Source organism: Myotis brandtii, unplaced genomic scaffold, assembly GCF_000412655.1.
Source record: "Myotis brandtii unplaced genomic scaffold, ASM41265v1 scaffold382, whole genome shotgun sequence".
Taxonomy (NCBI): Eukaryota; Metazoa; Chordata; class Mammalia; order Chiroptera; family Vespertilionidae; genus Myotis; species Myotis brandtii.
In genome coordinates this window covers 951,999-969,233 of record NW_005364671.1, presented here as the reverse complement: position 1 = coordinate 969,233, position 17,235 = coordinate 951,999, and the positions used below count along the sequence as shown (strand labels likewise).

General features: G+C 37.0%; 1 protein-coding gene across 1 annotated transcript in view; it reads right to left on the bottom strand.

The window, feature by feature from the left end:
• LOC102255805 (epidermal growth factor receptor substrate 15-like) overlaps positions 1–7,467 on the bottom strand; it is a 54,503-nt gene extending 47,036 nt beyond the window's left edge. Inside the window, exon 1 of the mRNA XM_005872493.2 lies at positions 7,180–7,467. Coding sequence (XP_005872555.1) covers positions 7,180–7,350 — 171 coding nt within the window. The 5' untranslated portion in view covers positions 7,351–7,467. The remainder of the gene's footprint in view (positions 1–7,179) is intronic.
• Between the last annotated feature and the right edge of the window lie 9,768 nt (positions 7,468–17,235).

Here is a 17,235-nt window from a genome sequence, read left to right as displayed (position 1 = left end):
CCACCCCACTGCCTGCCAGGCCTGCCGTGTGCAGCGGGCAGTGGGGCGGGGAGATGCGGCAGAGGGCCTGCCATCTGCGACCCAGCACGGGATCCGGGCCTGCCATCTGCCACCCGGGGAGCCAGCCTAAGCCAGCAGGTGGTTATCTCCCGAGGGGTCCCATACTGTGAGAGGGCACAGGTCCGGCTGAGGGACACCCCCCACCCCCTGCCAGTGCACAAATTTTTGTGCACCGGGCCTCTCGTGGTATTTATAATTAGATATAACTTGATCTCTACTTTTACTGTAAATCTAATAAAAATAAAATTTACCTTAACAGGGTCATATAAGAAAATGTCTAGGACATAATGCTAATTCTTAAAAGCTGAACACAAAGACTGAATCACAAATAGAAAGCCATTTATGTATATTCATAGAAAATACAGCAAAAATGTTAATGGTTCTCTCTCGAATGTGAAATTGTGTTTTTCTTTTTATTTATTTTTCTATATTTTACAAGATTATGATATTTTACAAGATTACTCTGAACACATATTACTTTTTTTTTACATATTACTTTTTTTATAATCCAGAAATGTCAAAAATTACAATTTCCACAGCAATATCAGTATCCAGATATACTTGGCTATTTTATTTTGGTACAGATTTGCTTATCCTGAGCAAATGCTTATCTCCCTCCCCACATGAGTAGGACAGTGGCAGGTAATCCTAGCAAACAGTATCTTCCACTAAACTAGGATAATTTTCTCTTTCCCTTATGATAGCCGTTTGGGAAAATCCTCTCCTGAATCAGCCCATGATCTCAGCACTATCAAATGTCATCCCATCAAGTGAGTGACAGAAGACATTTGCTGATGACTTTGTAGTTAGACTCTATTTTATTTCTTCTTTTTTCCCAAAACATTTCTTCATTAATTTTGTTTAGAGTTACTTTCTTATTCATTATTCCCTCTCCAGTGTATCTGAGAGTTGTTTCCATATTGTGCTGTATAGCTACATAAGTTACACATTTTTTACCTTGCATTTTCTTCATGTAACATTTATTTCATTCTTTTGTATAGTTTATATTTTGGTTCCTGTCTTGACTATTAATATCAATGAATTTTCTCTTAAAAGAGACCTCTGTGTTTAAGGTGAACTTAAGACACGGGGGGGGGGGGGGGGGGGGGGGGAGGTTTAGAATAGGTTGACACTGACAACCTGATGGGCTTTGAAGATTTATTTTTCAGATGATATTATCACAATTCGTAAACATTAAATAGTGTTTGTAAACTGGGCTTCATTTAAGACTCCTGCCCCTTCTATCTTAACTGTTTTTGCTATTCTGATAATTTAGAAAAGTGAAATGATGTAACTAAACACATTAATGAAATTCATAATGCTTGACTTTTCCCCCTCCCCACCCTCCTCCTCCTGTTCTAAATGAAATTAAGCTAAATTCATCATCAGTAAAAACTTGCCTCAGCAAAAATAATTTTATAAATTGAATTAAAGGTTCCTACAAATTTTTTCTATAAGAACCCTATATGATCTAAAATGACCACTCACATAGATAATTTTTCTTTTTTTCTATTATACAAATTTTATATAAATATTCTCCTGCTGTACAAAAAATTTTAACAGTACAGTTAATTGCATGTTCCCTTGATCATTCCTCCTATCCTACTCCCTTTCCTAAAAGTAACACTGGTCAGTAGTTATACTCTATTTTCCATGATCATGCTCTACAGCAAAAGGACAATAGCACTTAGAGAATGGCAAGGATGAAGTGAACAGATTACTAAAATACAGTGCCAAGGTTTGTTTTAAGAAACACCAAAGCTAGCCACATCCAAGGTTCCTCATCCAGGAATGAAGGGATCCCTTGAGCTGGGATCTTGGCTTTATTTAAAAAGAAATTTCAAGGAAAACGTCTTGTTTTCTAGAAATTATACAAGTTACTAAACATGATAAACTCATCCCCATCCCTCCACACCCCATGAAGTACTACAAGGGTACAGAAAATAAAATTTAAAAAAATACATAAAAACTCGTAGTTATATTAAAGAGTAAAATCATTCATTTTACAACCTAAGTCAGTTGTAAAACTGAAAAAACCTATGAAATATTATCAACATGAATGTTTGCATTTGTTTCATATAAAATACAGAGTAAAAAAATTAACAAAAAGGACACTAATTTATGTATAACACACTTATTTATGTTTAACTGGTTAGAAAACTCTATAAACTAAACCAAAACTAAAAATAATTAGATACATTCATTATGTTGGCCTAATTCTCAAAACAGAAGTTACAGAAGTATTCTTAATATAAAAAAGTACCAACTGTATAGCAAGATGTTTAAGTCAAGGAACAGAAACTAGGGTGGGTGTTAGAAAAATCTCACTAACAGCTTGACTTTATTTCCCAATCATATGCTTCCCAGCATGTTCTAAGAGCGTAATCACTAGAAAAAGAATGTTGAGCTCATGTATCTAATTTGATTTCCACCCAAAATAAGTCAATCTCTGAATTAAAGTGAAAAAAAAAGGACAGTTACTATGAATTACTTAACTTTTACTGATAAAGTACAAATAATTAAGAGCCTCTTTTGCATGAGGGTAGTACGAACGCTGTGAAAAAGTCTGACTCTTCATGATGTACTGTGCTACCAAACCTATCTGTAGATTCTGAGTGGGTCTTGACCCATTTTTAATTTCATGCACAAAATTGAGGTTTATTGATTTCTGTTGCCAATGGCTTCCTTAAAAGTACATTTAACAATGTCTTTTTTAAAATTAATTTTAGAGAGAAGAAAGGAGAGACAGAGAGATCAATGTGAGAGAGAAACATTGATCGGCTGCCCCTCTGACCAGGTAGCTCAGCTGGTTGGAGCACTGTCCCATTCACCAAATAAGGTTGCAGATTCAATTCCCAGTAAGGGCACATACCTAGGTTGGGATTTCAATCCCTGGTCAGGGCGCATACCAGAGGCAACGGATCAATGTTTCTCTCTCTCTCTCTCTCTCTCTCTCTCTCTCTCTCTCTCTTTCTCTCTCTCTCCCCCCCCCCTTCCCTCCTTCCCTTCTCTCTAAAATTAATGAACATATCCTCAGGATTAAAAATAATAATATTAAAAATAAAATTAGTTTAGGAAGAAAGGCAAGAGGATGGGTTAAGCACTTATGCTCTGACTTTAAATTTTTACATGTTAGGTGATAAGAGAGGCAGCAGTGAAAACGAAAAGCACTGGCAGAAATAGGAAAGTTCAAAATTGAAGTATTTTCCCCCCAACAAGATGAAACTCATTTTATATACAGTGACCTTGAAATGATAAACACCAAAATGCCTAAGTGGAGAGATGATTCTGGTACTCAGGAGAATAGAGGGCTGGATAAATACTTGGGAGTCATCAGTATATGGATGGCAAGGGGTACAGAAAAAGAAGGACGTGGGGAGGAAAAAGTATGTCAGTTCCTGACAAAGTCAATAGAAGCGAAGGGTCAGAGAGGTAGGAGAATATCTAGGAGAGTGAATCCAAGAAAGCAGTAACCAGTGAATATGACCTTAATATTGTTGTTGGTCCTGAGCAGAAAAATTAAAGCACATCAGACTAAATAGGGTTACTGAAAGGATAGAAAGGGAAAAAATGGCCACACAAAGCAACAAAAATAAAAAAAAAGTAGGTTGGCAGCTAAAGTGACAGCAAAAGCAAAAATAAAGGAATAAATAAAGGTATTTTCAAACTGGTAAGTCCTAAGTGCAGATAATCCGATGTGGAGCTTGACAATGAAGGGAAGGTAATAAGGAGACGACAGTACGATATGTAATACTACTACTAATCAGAACATCTACTGAATTCTACCTGGTGCCAATTACTCTGGGAGACACTTATTAAATTAAATTTGAAGTTGACTTGGTTTTCAAGAAAAAAAATCTTGAACTGAAAGTTTTCAGTATGTAGTTCATGGGACAGGAAACAAAAATTTAATTATATAGTAGATTTTCTAATTTTACTGAATTAGGAAGACTGTATAAATCCAAAACAGACAAAAATAGTCTTTTGGCACATTGGTCACACATTAAAGAGGCTTTGAAAGTTTGGTTTCTGGCTTAAGATATGAGTTCATATAATGATTATTTGTGACTCTACATATGGAAAAAGGTAAGAACACTCAGAAAAGTCAAGTTTGGATTTTGGATTAGGCAGACACCCACTGATAGGTAAAAATTCCCTTACTTCTCCCCTGAGGCCTTTACGTTGGCATTTCTCATTAGCATCTTCATTAGAAAAGTTGGGTCAGAAAGAAGCAGAGTTCACATTTTTTTATTCTGCTACTGATTAATAAATAGCTCCCGTAAACTGCCATTTGCCAGAGAAATTAAAAAATAAAAACTAGGAGTTGTAATTACTTACAGATTTTAATTATCCATGTTCTTACTAGTCTGTACCTCATTACCAATGAGTAAATCAGAGTTATTAATTCAATAGGTAATGAACTCTACATATTACCACTTCTGATAAGTTGTCTTGTGCTTCAGAAAATTGAAAACGATCACTAAAATGAAAAGTTTTAATTATTTCTAGATGTCAATTATCCGTGTCATCTTAGTCTAGTGTCTCATTACCATGGATAATACTTATTCTATTCCAATACCTGTATTGGAATAGAATAAGTAATGTATCTTCTAATGCAAAGTTATTGTGTTTTTAAAAAATATATTGTTATTGATTTCAGAGAGGAAAGGAGAGGGCGAGAAAGATAGAAATATCAATGATGAGAGAGAATCATTGATAGCTGCCTCCTGCATGCCCCCTACTGGGGATGGAGCCTGCAACCTGAGCATGTGTTCTGACCTGGAATCAAACCAGTGACCTCTTGGTTCATGGGTAGACGCTTAACCATTGAGCTACATGGGCTAGGCTACTAATGCAAAGTTTTAATCCACTGTTCTTTTTCAGTGAACTTATGTTTGACCATTACAAACAACTTGGTCTGTACCAACCATGCTCCAAAATGCCTTTTATTTATAGCAAAATTTCAACAATTTAGACTTCCTATGCTAATCAAACATCTGGATTTAACAAAACTTAAGGTTTAACATATACCTTACCGTCACCACTAAGTAATGAAGGATAAGCAAATCAAGAAGAAATTTTGACTGACAACAAAACTACAATTATAAGAAATCAAATATTCAAGGACTAGAGGCCTGGTGCACGCATTCGTGCACCAATGGGGTCCCTTGGCCTGGCCTGCGGGATCAAGCCAAAACCGGCTCTCTGACATCCCCCAAGGGGTCCCAGATTGCGAGAGGGTGCAGGCCAGGCCGACGGACCCCACCGGTGCACAATCAGGGCTAGGGAGAGACGCAAGAGGTTGGCCAGCCAGGGAGGGACCACAGGAGGGACGGTGTCCGGCCCATCTCACTCAGTCCCAGTAGGCTGGACCCCAGTAGCAAGCTAACCTATCATTCGGAGCGTCTGCCCCCTGGTGGTCAGTGCACGTCATAGTAAGTGGTTGAACGGCCTTAGCATATCATTCTATTACGCTTTGATTGATTAAATGGACACAGGACACTTAGCATATTAGACTTTTATTATATAGGATAGCCCATTTAGCCTAAAAGGAACAAAATCTTAGTTCAAACTGGCTGTTTAAATTCACATCCTCAAATGATTCAGTAGGGAAAACCAACATGTAGACAGATACAAATCACAAAATATTGTCTATCATAAAAAACTTTGTACTTTGAAACATTATCTGGTTAACTTTAGAAACTGTCCAAGATTATATCAGTAACTATATCTATTTCTTCAGATTGAGAAAACTTTTGTAGATTGTTTTATCTTCTATCCTTCAACTATTTTTAGCAATAACTGTTAAAGACTATGACTTTTTTGCATTTCCTAATAAGCTCAAAAATAATGTAACTGAAGTAACCCCCATCTCACTACCCCAAAGAGAAAAAACATTAGTGATGATCTCTTGACTTCTGCATCATGTTTGGGGAAATCCCAGTGTATGTAATAAATGCAGTCTTCCAATATGAACATTAATTTCCAAAAAGAAGTCTCTCTGGGCCCTGGCCGGGAAACTCAGTTGGTTAGAGCATCATCTTAATAGACCAAGGTTGCAGGTTTGATCCCCAGTCAGGGCACACCCCACCAAAATAAATAAATAAAAAAAGAAGTCTCTCTGGCCTCTTCGTCAATCCCTCAATAAATCATTCTCCCCCATCCTATCACAGTCTACCCGGTAAAAATCTCTGGTGAATGTCCCACATCAGAACAAATCAATGAATCTAACCATTTATAGCTTTTACCTATTTAAAACTGAGATAAGCAGGGAAATCCAACATACAAATAACATGTTAAGAAATCCCATCCATGAGCTGTTACTGGCAACTGCTACCAGTGTTTTTACACCCAACCTCCTGTATGTACTGGTGCAGCATTCAGGAAATGATGCCCCAGTAACATGGTCACATGCAATGCGTACTGTTCTCACTGCAACACTGACCAATTTTCTGTATTTTTAATGTTTGGAAATACCCCTTTTTGTGTCATTTCCCAATCAGAAACTGAGGTTTGTCTTTTCTATTTTATTTGTAAAATGAAGTTACTTAACATAGCATTTACTGAAAATAAATTAAATCTCTATATGACAAAGTTTAAGATATCCTGGCTACTAAGCAACTTATAAAATACTATTTTAAATTATTCCATGTAATTTCCCACCCTACCAGTATTATGCAAAACAGTCCTTTAAAATACCAGGTCTCCTAGCTAACAAAATCTCACATCTTTGAAAAAGCAATTTGCGTTTTCAAGATGATGACGATGTTGATGACAATTTCACTCATTTAATTTTACTGGTGTAATAATATTTATATCGTAAGTCATTCAAACTTACCTTTAATAGTATAATATGCAGTTAAATATTATCTTTAAAATACTTTCAAAACTAGAAATTTGTGCTGAAAAAATACTGCTTTCTCATTGCAGTGTGATCTCTGCAGGCCATAAAACCATCGTTTTATAAAAGACAACTATTTATATCACATATAGAATAGACATTTCTTGATCTGTTCACCAACATCACAGCCATCACATAGTAAAATATATTCATTTTTTACATTTAAAATATATTCTCCTAAAACAGAAATGGAATACTGAATTTCATAGCTCACATACCTGAACCTCGCTTGTCCTCTGTTTAAGAGTATCTTCTTTCTCCTTAAGGTCCTGTTCCACATTATTCTTTTCCCTAGAAGACCAGCAAACAATGCAAGAATATTTGAGAACATCAGCTACAGCCGGAATGGTTATCCAGCCTCCTAATCCTGAATCGCTTTTTAAATACATAGTGAAACATTCAATTTTTAAATGACGGGCAGATTTTTCTACCCTCTTTTAATTATTTATGGAACAGAAATAAATATAAGCTCTGTTTGTTAAAAAAAAAATCGCTTTCTCACTAAAATGTGGTGAAAAGAGAATAGATTTAAAAAGGAAGAGAAAAATAATCAATGAAACACTCAGGTTTCACTGATCTCACTGTTGCTATGGAAATGCTATCCAATGAAAATTGCTGTAAAGAAAAGGAGGGGTTGCATCAGCTCTGTAAGCTTAACCCTTGAGTACCACTGTTAAATCAAATGAAAATGGCTAATAGAAACAGCCAACAATATTAAGGAAAAGGACATTTACTTTAGTGTTAATGTCCCCTTAAATCACTAGTGTGTAACAATTTTAGAATGAAATATAGAGAAAATGGAAAGAATCGCCAATATATGGGCCATTTGCTCTATAAAATATACATCTGCTAAAAAAGCTATTTTAGATCACTGATCATTGCCAACTGATCAAATTTTTAAAACAATGTATACTAAGTGAAAAATGAATCACAGTAGCATTTATCTTTCTACTCTTCAGATCGAAAAAGGTAGGATCCCCTTTTACTTTGAAACATCATTATCTAAATTCGTACATGATAGAAAAAGAAGAAAAAAATTAAAAAATAAATTCGTAGATGATCCATCAGAGCTGGATTCTTAATGAATGAATCCTAAGCAATCTTAGATTCAGAATTACAAAATAAAGCTATTTCTTTTGATGTTATAAATTTAACTGCTGTTTGTACTGAAATCACACACACACACACACACACACACACACACACACACACACGGCTCCCTTCACCTTCTTTTCTACAAAATAAGAGAAAAAGCAATAGGATTCTACAGTAATACATTTTTGGAGTGGGTTGGGGGGAAGGTAAAAGAAGGCAACATGAAGAAGGGAGGATGGCATTCAGGAAATCCTCCAGACTAGTACTGGCAAGTTTCCCCTTAGAGCTTCATGATGGTATTTCAGTTTCATCCCAGACATAACCCAAACGTAAGTGCAGGCTCCATTAAACTGTAGCATAAAGGAAAAATGAGACAATTACACCAAAGAAGATGAAGATACTTAAGGGACAACTGCATGCTACATTTATATTTCTCACCTTCTTGAGGTGAGATTTTAAATGAAGACAAAACTCAACTGTTCTGGATATGTAGGTACAATGTTCTTAAGATTTGTATGGCAGAAAAAAGGCATAAGAATAAAGCTATTTGTATACTGTTACTTTTAAACACTTGAGATGGGCAAGGAGCTCACTAACCGTTTCTCAGGTGGGTCGCAATGTGGGTCGGGATGTCTCGGAGATTTTAAACAGTCCCTTATCATACGAATCATTGTGGCAGTCTGTTTCTCCCTTACCTCAATCTACTTGTTAATGCAAGGGTCATACCCCACTACCAAACCTTACAAAATTAGGCAAAGGTGAAAAATAGAAAAACACAGGAAGAAAAATCTAAATATACCCCACAAATTCTGCAAGCTCAATCTTGGAATTTTTTTTTCTCCTCTGTATATGATGAGCAGAAGAGTGTTTTCAGTCCCGCTGTAGCATGTCAGAGATAAGTCACATGAAAAACTACCCCTCTCCCCCATCCCATATCCTCAGAGGCATTCTACACAAGCACAATATTAATTCAGCTCCTGCTTTCACATAGTAGATAATAAAAATAGAAAACATGACACGGTATCATAGGTCAGCATTACACACACAGTTTGGAGGGGAGTGCTCTATCCAGGGAAGATGGCACCTGTGTGTGTTTGTACTCAATCCTTTCTGCTCCGCTGTTAACTGCTTTACTGGCTGTGTCTGCTCAAGTGTATGTGCATGAAATAGGGCTGCAAGAAGGCAGTAAGTCAACTTAAAGCAGCCATGACACATGAATGGGAGAGCAAAGCAAAGAAGCTTACTTGGTGAAAAAGGAAAACAGAGTACAAAAGACTCTCAGCTCTAACAAGCAAACACAGTCTATGTTTGGGTAAACTGAAGGAAGCTTAGAAAGCACAAATTTCTCTTCATAATTCTGGGTGTGGGAAGGGTGGGGAACAAGGCAATATCTACAAACATATTTTGAAAACCATTCCCAAATAAATAAGATATGGGAATCTTTAGGCATTAATTTCTCTTAGTACTGAAATCAAATTTAACTTTTGTTCTACTTTTATCTAGTAAAATCCTGGTCTCATAATTCCTTTTTACCATAAAAACCAAGTAGTATAACATTTAAACAAAAAAAACTTTAAAGATGATGGATACATAACCAATGCAAAGCATTCTGTTTAATATTAGTAATTTAAAATTTTAATTATTTCCAAGATTATGCACAAAAATGTTTACATGCAGTTTCCTAAGAAGCTCAACATACGTGGATAAGACAGACGTAAGATATATTCCAAATAAAGGTATGTGAGCATCTTGCTTAGAGCAGCGGTTGCCAACCTTTCGGACCTCACAGACCACCAGTGGTCTGTGGACCACCGGTTGGCAACCACTGGCTTAGAGCATTACTCATCTTGGATGTCATGACAGGAAAGCTATTACCTTCACCTTAGTAAATTGCAGAAAAGGGAAATGGAATGATCCTACACACCCTCTATCTTTGACTCTCTGGCCCTATTCACTTCAAGATGCTGGTACAACCCGAGGAATCCAAGAACACCAAAGCCATAAAGAAAGGCCAAGGATAGAGCTCCCTGGTGTTCCAAAGGTTGCCTATTCTGATTCTGTAGAAACTAGTATCTGAACCAGCAAGGAAAGCAAAGCCCAAGTTAGGCTTTCAAAAGTATAAAGTTGATAACCACATAATCCTACTATGAAGCAGTCAAAAGCCATTCACAAAGACAGTCGGGCTCAGGACTTTGACTTCATGCAACTCACTTCCATTCACCCAGTCTCTGTTTATGGGGAGAAGGGAGTGAGCCATCTGCCCTAATTTTTATGTAATACCAATATTTTAAGGGAAACAGTATTAAATCACCTTCAAAGTCCTTTCCAGATACAGTTTTACATCTTTTTTCCTAAACATAAGCATCTATTATTTTCCAACTGGAAAACAATAAAAACTAGAAACCAGTTAAAAACTAGAAAGTTGTGAAACACTGAAGGTATATTTTTCAATCTTAAGACTCATTTATAAAAATCCTTTAGTGCACATTTAACCTAAAATAGCTCAATTATCAATAAATCTCTCTAGCAACCAAACATAGAAAAGCACACTACTCTCATTATGTAGTTTTCAGTGATGCATGAGGGTCCATGGAATCAAGTAAAATGGGCTAAAACTGAGAGTTGGATTTTAATCTGACTCTGTTGTGAAATAGGTTTACTGACTCAATTCAGGTCACATAAACTTTCATTTTTTTATTTTTCATTATGCAGACGCTAATATCTCTACCATCTTAAGATATGCAAGGCAAAATGTACAAGATGACATGTAATTAGGAAAAAAGTAGGCTTTGAGCCTATGCTTTGGCTGCTTTTTACTTATACTAAAATTATTTCTAGTTTTAAATTACATCAATGGAGTAATTTTTAAATTTGTTAAAAGGAATTATGAGTTACAAAAAAGTTTAGAAAATGATCTGCAACACAATTGTAGAATATGTAATCACTGAAATCTCTACCCCTTAATCTTGTCTAAATATTCAAAATAATCCAAGGACTCTCTACTGTGAGCAACTCATTATATGGTTTCAAAGCATAACATCTGGCTGTGAAAACCAGTGGGGATTCTGTCCACCAGGGAGAATCCGGAGTCACTAGAAACCCAGGTGCCCTCTTAAAGGGCCAGCACACTCACCGGGGGGGGGGGGGGGCAGCTCAGAGAGGAATGAAGTTAAGTGAGGACTGGATTGTGCAACTCCAAGGAAAGATCTGAAGGGACAGCCACCAGGTACCTGTGCTAAGTCCCTCTCCCACTCCGTCAACAGATGCCATCTTCCCTGGATAGAGCACTCCCCTCCAAACTGAATCAGCCTGGAGAAATGCAATAGCCTCACCCTCCCACCCAGCCCTTTATGTGAAACTGAATTAAATTGCCTCCTTATTACCAAATGTACACTACAACCTCGTGCTTCTATTACTCAATCAGTAACACCATTCTTGAGGTAGTCATGATTAAGACCTTCTAGTATCAGTACCACAGATCTTTACAGGGCCAGAAACAGACGAGGTTGGATTATACAAACAAAAGAGCTCCGGATTCAATATTATAAGCAATGTTTTCTCCAGAGATAATAGTTTCTAAAGGTACTTGAACTGAACTAAACAAAAAACATTAAACATTTTCAAACTATATTCCTTAAATATATATTTTTTAGATCAGCTCTCAAACATAATTGAGGTAGAGATCTATATATAGTATTTAGGAATATAGATCCTGGATATATAGTTCCTGTCTTTCTTCAACTATTCAGCTACTTCAACTAGTGTTTGCTGAGCACCTATTCAGTAAATACTGTGTCTAAGTGCTGAGCTGGGTGTTAGGGATGATGATGATTACTAACATGTATTGAGAATTTACCATGTTCCAAGAACTGTACTAGGCATTTTACATGGTATTATTTGTATTTCCATTTTACTTTATACAACTGAAGCACAAATAATTAACTAAGAAACTTGTCTAAGTCATGCCAGGAATCAAACCGGGAAATCTGGTTAGGAAGCCCATGCTCTGAACTACTACACTGTATTGCTTTATTACAAACTAGAGGCCTAATACACGAAATTCGTACATTGTTAGGGTCCCTAGTAGCTGCTGGCCGGGGCCTCCCTCTCTTCCCCCAGCTGGCCCAGCACCCTGGTCGAACTCCCAGATAACTCCCAGTTGAGGGGACAATTTGCATACTACGCTTTTATTATATAGGATAAGAGATATTCTGTGTTATCACACAGAGCTCAGAGTCTCCTGTAGAAAGAAATAGAACCCAGTATTGCTGCATGTTCTGAGAAAAGGAGATTGAGTGCTCCTAGCTGAGGTGGATATCAGGGGAGGCTTCTTAGAAAAGACTTGCCCATTCCTCAACTGGAACACTAAGATAAAACTACTTACCCTTCAGCAACATTCAAGGATTAAATAAGAGAATTACAGAAAGCAGGCAGAGCACAATGTCTAATAATAATTATTATTATTACCTATCCTGTTTACTGGCCCAAGACCAGGATAACAAACCAGCTTGACAGGATGTAGCTTTTACTTCCTGATGTTTTTGCTAAAAGGACAGAGACAGGAAGGAAGAAGCTGGTTGAAGACAAACAAATATTAACTCCTGCCTCAGCATAATTCACCACCACCACTCTAAGTGACTGAAGCAATTTCTCACTACGTTTTGCATTTTCACTTCCAAGAACTTCTCTATTTAGCCACTTTACTTTCAGAGCAAGGGTTCTTGAAAATGGTTTCATGGAGAGTTTTCAAGGGTCTGGAAACTCTTGAAATAAGTACAAAATGGTATACATAGATACACCTTTTTTTTCCCTGGGTACAGTTTACTAGTCTTCAACAGATTCTCAAAGGAGCTGCTTGAAAACAAAAACAGGTACTCAAAATATGAAAAATCAGCCTACTAACCTCATGTTCCTGTGAGGATTAAAAATCCTTTTGTCAATAAAATTTTCTACTATAGTCTTCAAAATAAGCTATTACTGAGCAGCTCTTTTGCTTATTTCATCATTTAACATATGGCCTCTAGTCTGCCATAAACTTTGTGGGAATTAAGTCTGGGAAATATTCTAATATTTATAACATACTCTGACTTATTCAACTAACTAACCTATACTGAGATTCTATGGTTTCAGGCAATGAGTGCATTAATTTTTAAACCTATCCAAATGAATAAGACATAGCTCTTGACCTAAAGGAGTTTAAATTTTTTTAAAAGGCATATTTAAAAACAGACCATAATAAAATGCAGTGAGTAAAAGTCTCTAGAAATAGACAGGAAAGAGCAACTAGCAATCAACCTTTCAGGGAAGGTTTGACAAATAAGATGGTATTTAAGCTGAAATTTGAAGCATCAGTGAAAGTTTACAAAGCAAAAGGTATCTCAGGCAAAGGGGAACAGCAGGATCAGAGGCAAAGAGAATAAAAGTAGTGGCATGTTGAGGTGAGAAGTAATAAGCCCACCCACCATTTGGCTGGAGAAGAGGGATGAAACTAAACAGTAGATTAGAGCACTATACTGAACACTGAGAGGACAAGAGCAAACATACTGTGACTGCTCCCAAGATACTTACAGTGTTATCAGTGTTTACTACCGGGGATGGCTAAGGCAGAAGAATGGTCAGTGAGCCAAGGGAATACCAGGAAGGAAGAGCCTTTATGCCATACTCAGAAAAGTGAACTGGATCCAGTAGGAATGGGGAGTCACTAAGGGATCTGGGTTGTACTTTATGTATCAACTAGAGGACCACTGCACGAATTCGTGCACCAGTGGGGTCCCTTGGCCTGGCCTGTGGATTGGGCCAAAACTGGCAGCTCTCTAACATCCCCTGAGGGGTCCCAGATTGCGAGAGGGCGCAGGCCAGGCTGATGGACCCCACTGGTGCACGATCAGGGCCGGGAGGGATGCGGGAGGTTGGCCAGCCAGGGAGGGACTGCAGAAGGGTTCCAGGGCGTGTCCGGCCCATCTCACTCAGTCCCGATTGGCCAGACCCCAGCAGCAAGCTACCCTGCCATTCGGAGCGTCTGCCCCCTGGTGGTCAGTGCACGTCATAGTGAGTGGTTGAGCAGCCTGAGCATATCATTAGCATATTACGCTTTGATTGAACAGCCAACAGGTCGTCCAGACACTTAGCATATTAGGCTTTTATTATATAGGACTGGAGGTAGGATGGTCAAGAAACCCAAAGCAGAGTCAATTAGGAGGTTATAAAAGTGGTCCAGATAAGAGATAAAGGCTAAAACTAAGAAACAGAAAAAACTATGGGCAGATTTCAACAAAATTGAGCCAATTATTTTTTCATCTATTACATAAGCTAAGCAATACAACAGTGAACAAGCAAATAGTCCCTAGGCTTAAAAGTAGTCTAGTGAGAAATCCAAACAAAATAGGCAATTATAATAAAGTACAGTAAGTATAAGACCAAGTACAATAGGCTGTTACATAAGATTTGACAGGTGCAGGTTTGGGACATAAAATGAGAGGGCTTCCTCTTCTGGAGGAAATGATGTCTAAGGCGAGATTTGAAGAATGAGGACGAGTTAATTAGGCAAAGGAAATGGGAAGGTAGGAATGATTTCAAGAAACATTTCAAGATAGAAGAATAGGAGGAGAGGAAGAAAAATCTCAAGTTTGTCTCAAGTTTGTAGCTTGAGTGACTAGATGAACAGTGATGTCACTGAGAAAGGGAAATAAAAGAGATAAAGACAGTGGTCAGGGAAAGATTAGAAAGTCATATCCTACTGGATATTCAGATGAAAACACTGGTTGGCAATAAAAAATATAAAAGTTGAGCTCAGGTGAGAGATCTAGGTATTTGATATGATTATTACATTATTATCTTTGCTTTTCCTTTTTTTAAGTTAAAAGTATCATACTAATTTAACTTGATTGACCTACTTAAATGCCTATGTAGCAAAAGTTGAAGGAATTAGTGACCTAAACAAACAGTTATAAAAGAGAATTTTAACAATCATAATTTTAGCTGGGTAGATGAGTCTCATTATGACATTACTGGAGTTGACAGATGATGGAAGTTTATCTACATTGTAGATCTCACCTAAATAAAAACCAAGGAAAGTATTTTCACAAATGTCAAATCATGTATTATACATTTATAAAACATGACTACAACTTAAAACCTAAAAAGGTTTTGGAGTTCTATGATTTTCTTACTAAGACAGTCGCAAAATGTTAGGTATGTTTTTTTATGTTAGCTGGGATTCACTAAGCAATACTGCCACTAGTACGACTTAACATTAGGGTTACTAAAAGTTAGAGAAAGCTCAGTTGACCAAAATGTAATTAATAATTGCACATGTTTGCACTGGCAAGAACATTTTATGTATGATGCTCTACTTCCTATTAAAACACACAATAGAACGTTTCATATGTTAAATAACTTCTCTTGAAGTCAAGCAAGTCTTAGAATACTGGTGTCCATTTTCATAGGCCAGAGAGGCATAGAAGACAAGCATTTTCAAATCTAGATACTATTTAATATATATATATTACCTAGAAGGCAAAAAAAAAATGTTAATGGGCCATTTATGGACCACATGATCATGAAAAGTCTACACACCATTACAGACTCAGTGATTAAACTTTTACTTCTATTCCGAACCACAGTAAAAACTTTTTAAATCTTAATGAGGCAGACTAATATAATAGGAAGAATACAGAAGTAAAACTTATACAACCAGCACAATTGATGATTTGATGTGTGAATTTGGATTTGATTTTTTTTTCACAAGAAAGAAAGAAAGTGGGACTTTTTGATATTCAAGGGGTTTTTTCTTTTGCTTTTACTTCCGATATTAGAGGCTTATGTAACAGGCAAAGGCAATTTTTTAGCAGGAAATAAGAATTTGGTAGAAGGCAGATGCGCTGAAAACAATGACATTTTAAAAGGTACCCAGACTGTTTACAGTATGTCGAGTCATATTGTTCAGAGAGGTTGATCACTGAAATTAATAGTGATTTAAAGTTATACTGCCTTCTGCAGACATTTACCTCCCCAGAATGCATTTTTCCATCTTGCAGAATTTTCATGTGGGGATACCCTCTCCTCTACTTCATATGGTATCAGTGGCAAATTACCACCTACCACTCCCAGGACAGAGTTCATGAAAAATCAAATATATACATCCTTCACCCGATTGTTTCAGGGGTAGGCATGACGCTAAGCTAGTCCAATCAGGTTGAATCTTAGAACTTTTCCAGGAACTGCCAGAAGAGAGGCACTCCACTAGATTTGAAATGATAAGTACAGGCTAAGTATGCTATAGCCCCCTTGACAACATAATGGGAAAATCCGTCTGAGAATGGATCAAACCCAGTGTAATTGGAAACAAGAAATGGAGAGAGCAGCTCTAGCCGGTTTGGCTCAGGGGATAGAGCATCGGCCTGAGGACTGAAGGGTCCCGGTTTGATTCCGGTCAAGTGCATATACCGGGGTTGCAGGCTTGGTCCCTAGTAGAGGACATGCAGGAGGCAGCTGATCAATGATTTTCTGTCATCATTGATGATTCTATCTCTCCCTCTCCCTTCCTCTCTCTGAAATCAATAAAAATATATTAAAAAAAAAAAGAAATGGGGAGAGCAAGAGAACTGATTATATTATTTGAGCCCCAGTATAAAGCTATCACTATCTCTAAGAGGTCTTAGTTTCAAAAGTCAACAAATTCACTCTCACTTAAGTTAGACTGGGTTGGTTCTTTCTTGCAACTGAAAAAAAAATCACAACTAAGTTTCTCTACAACAATCTCAATGTTCAAATGGATGAGAAAAGATCATTGCCAAGTTCTTGCCATATATTCCAGATAAATTATTTAACACCCTATGTCTCAACACCATCAATAAAGTAAAATATCATTCATTATCTGCATCAAAGTGTTGTGAAGGTAAGGAAAAGTAGAGTTTTTGTAAACACAGTGATATTTAAATACAATGCCTTATAGATGGAAAAATGGCCTCATTTCAAAAAAAGTAATTTTAGGAGGTCATTTTTATAATGAATATTGCCATAAACTTTCCAGAGAATACAGAAATTAAGAAAATCAATAATACTTGCTATATTTATTTATTTTGTTTTGTTTTAAAATATATTTTTATTGATTTCAGAGAGGGAGAAAGAAGGAGAGAGAGAAGGAAGGAGGGAGGGAGGGAGGGGAGGAGGGAGGGAGC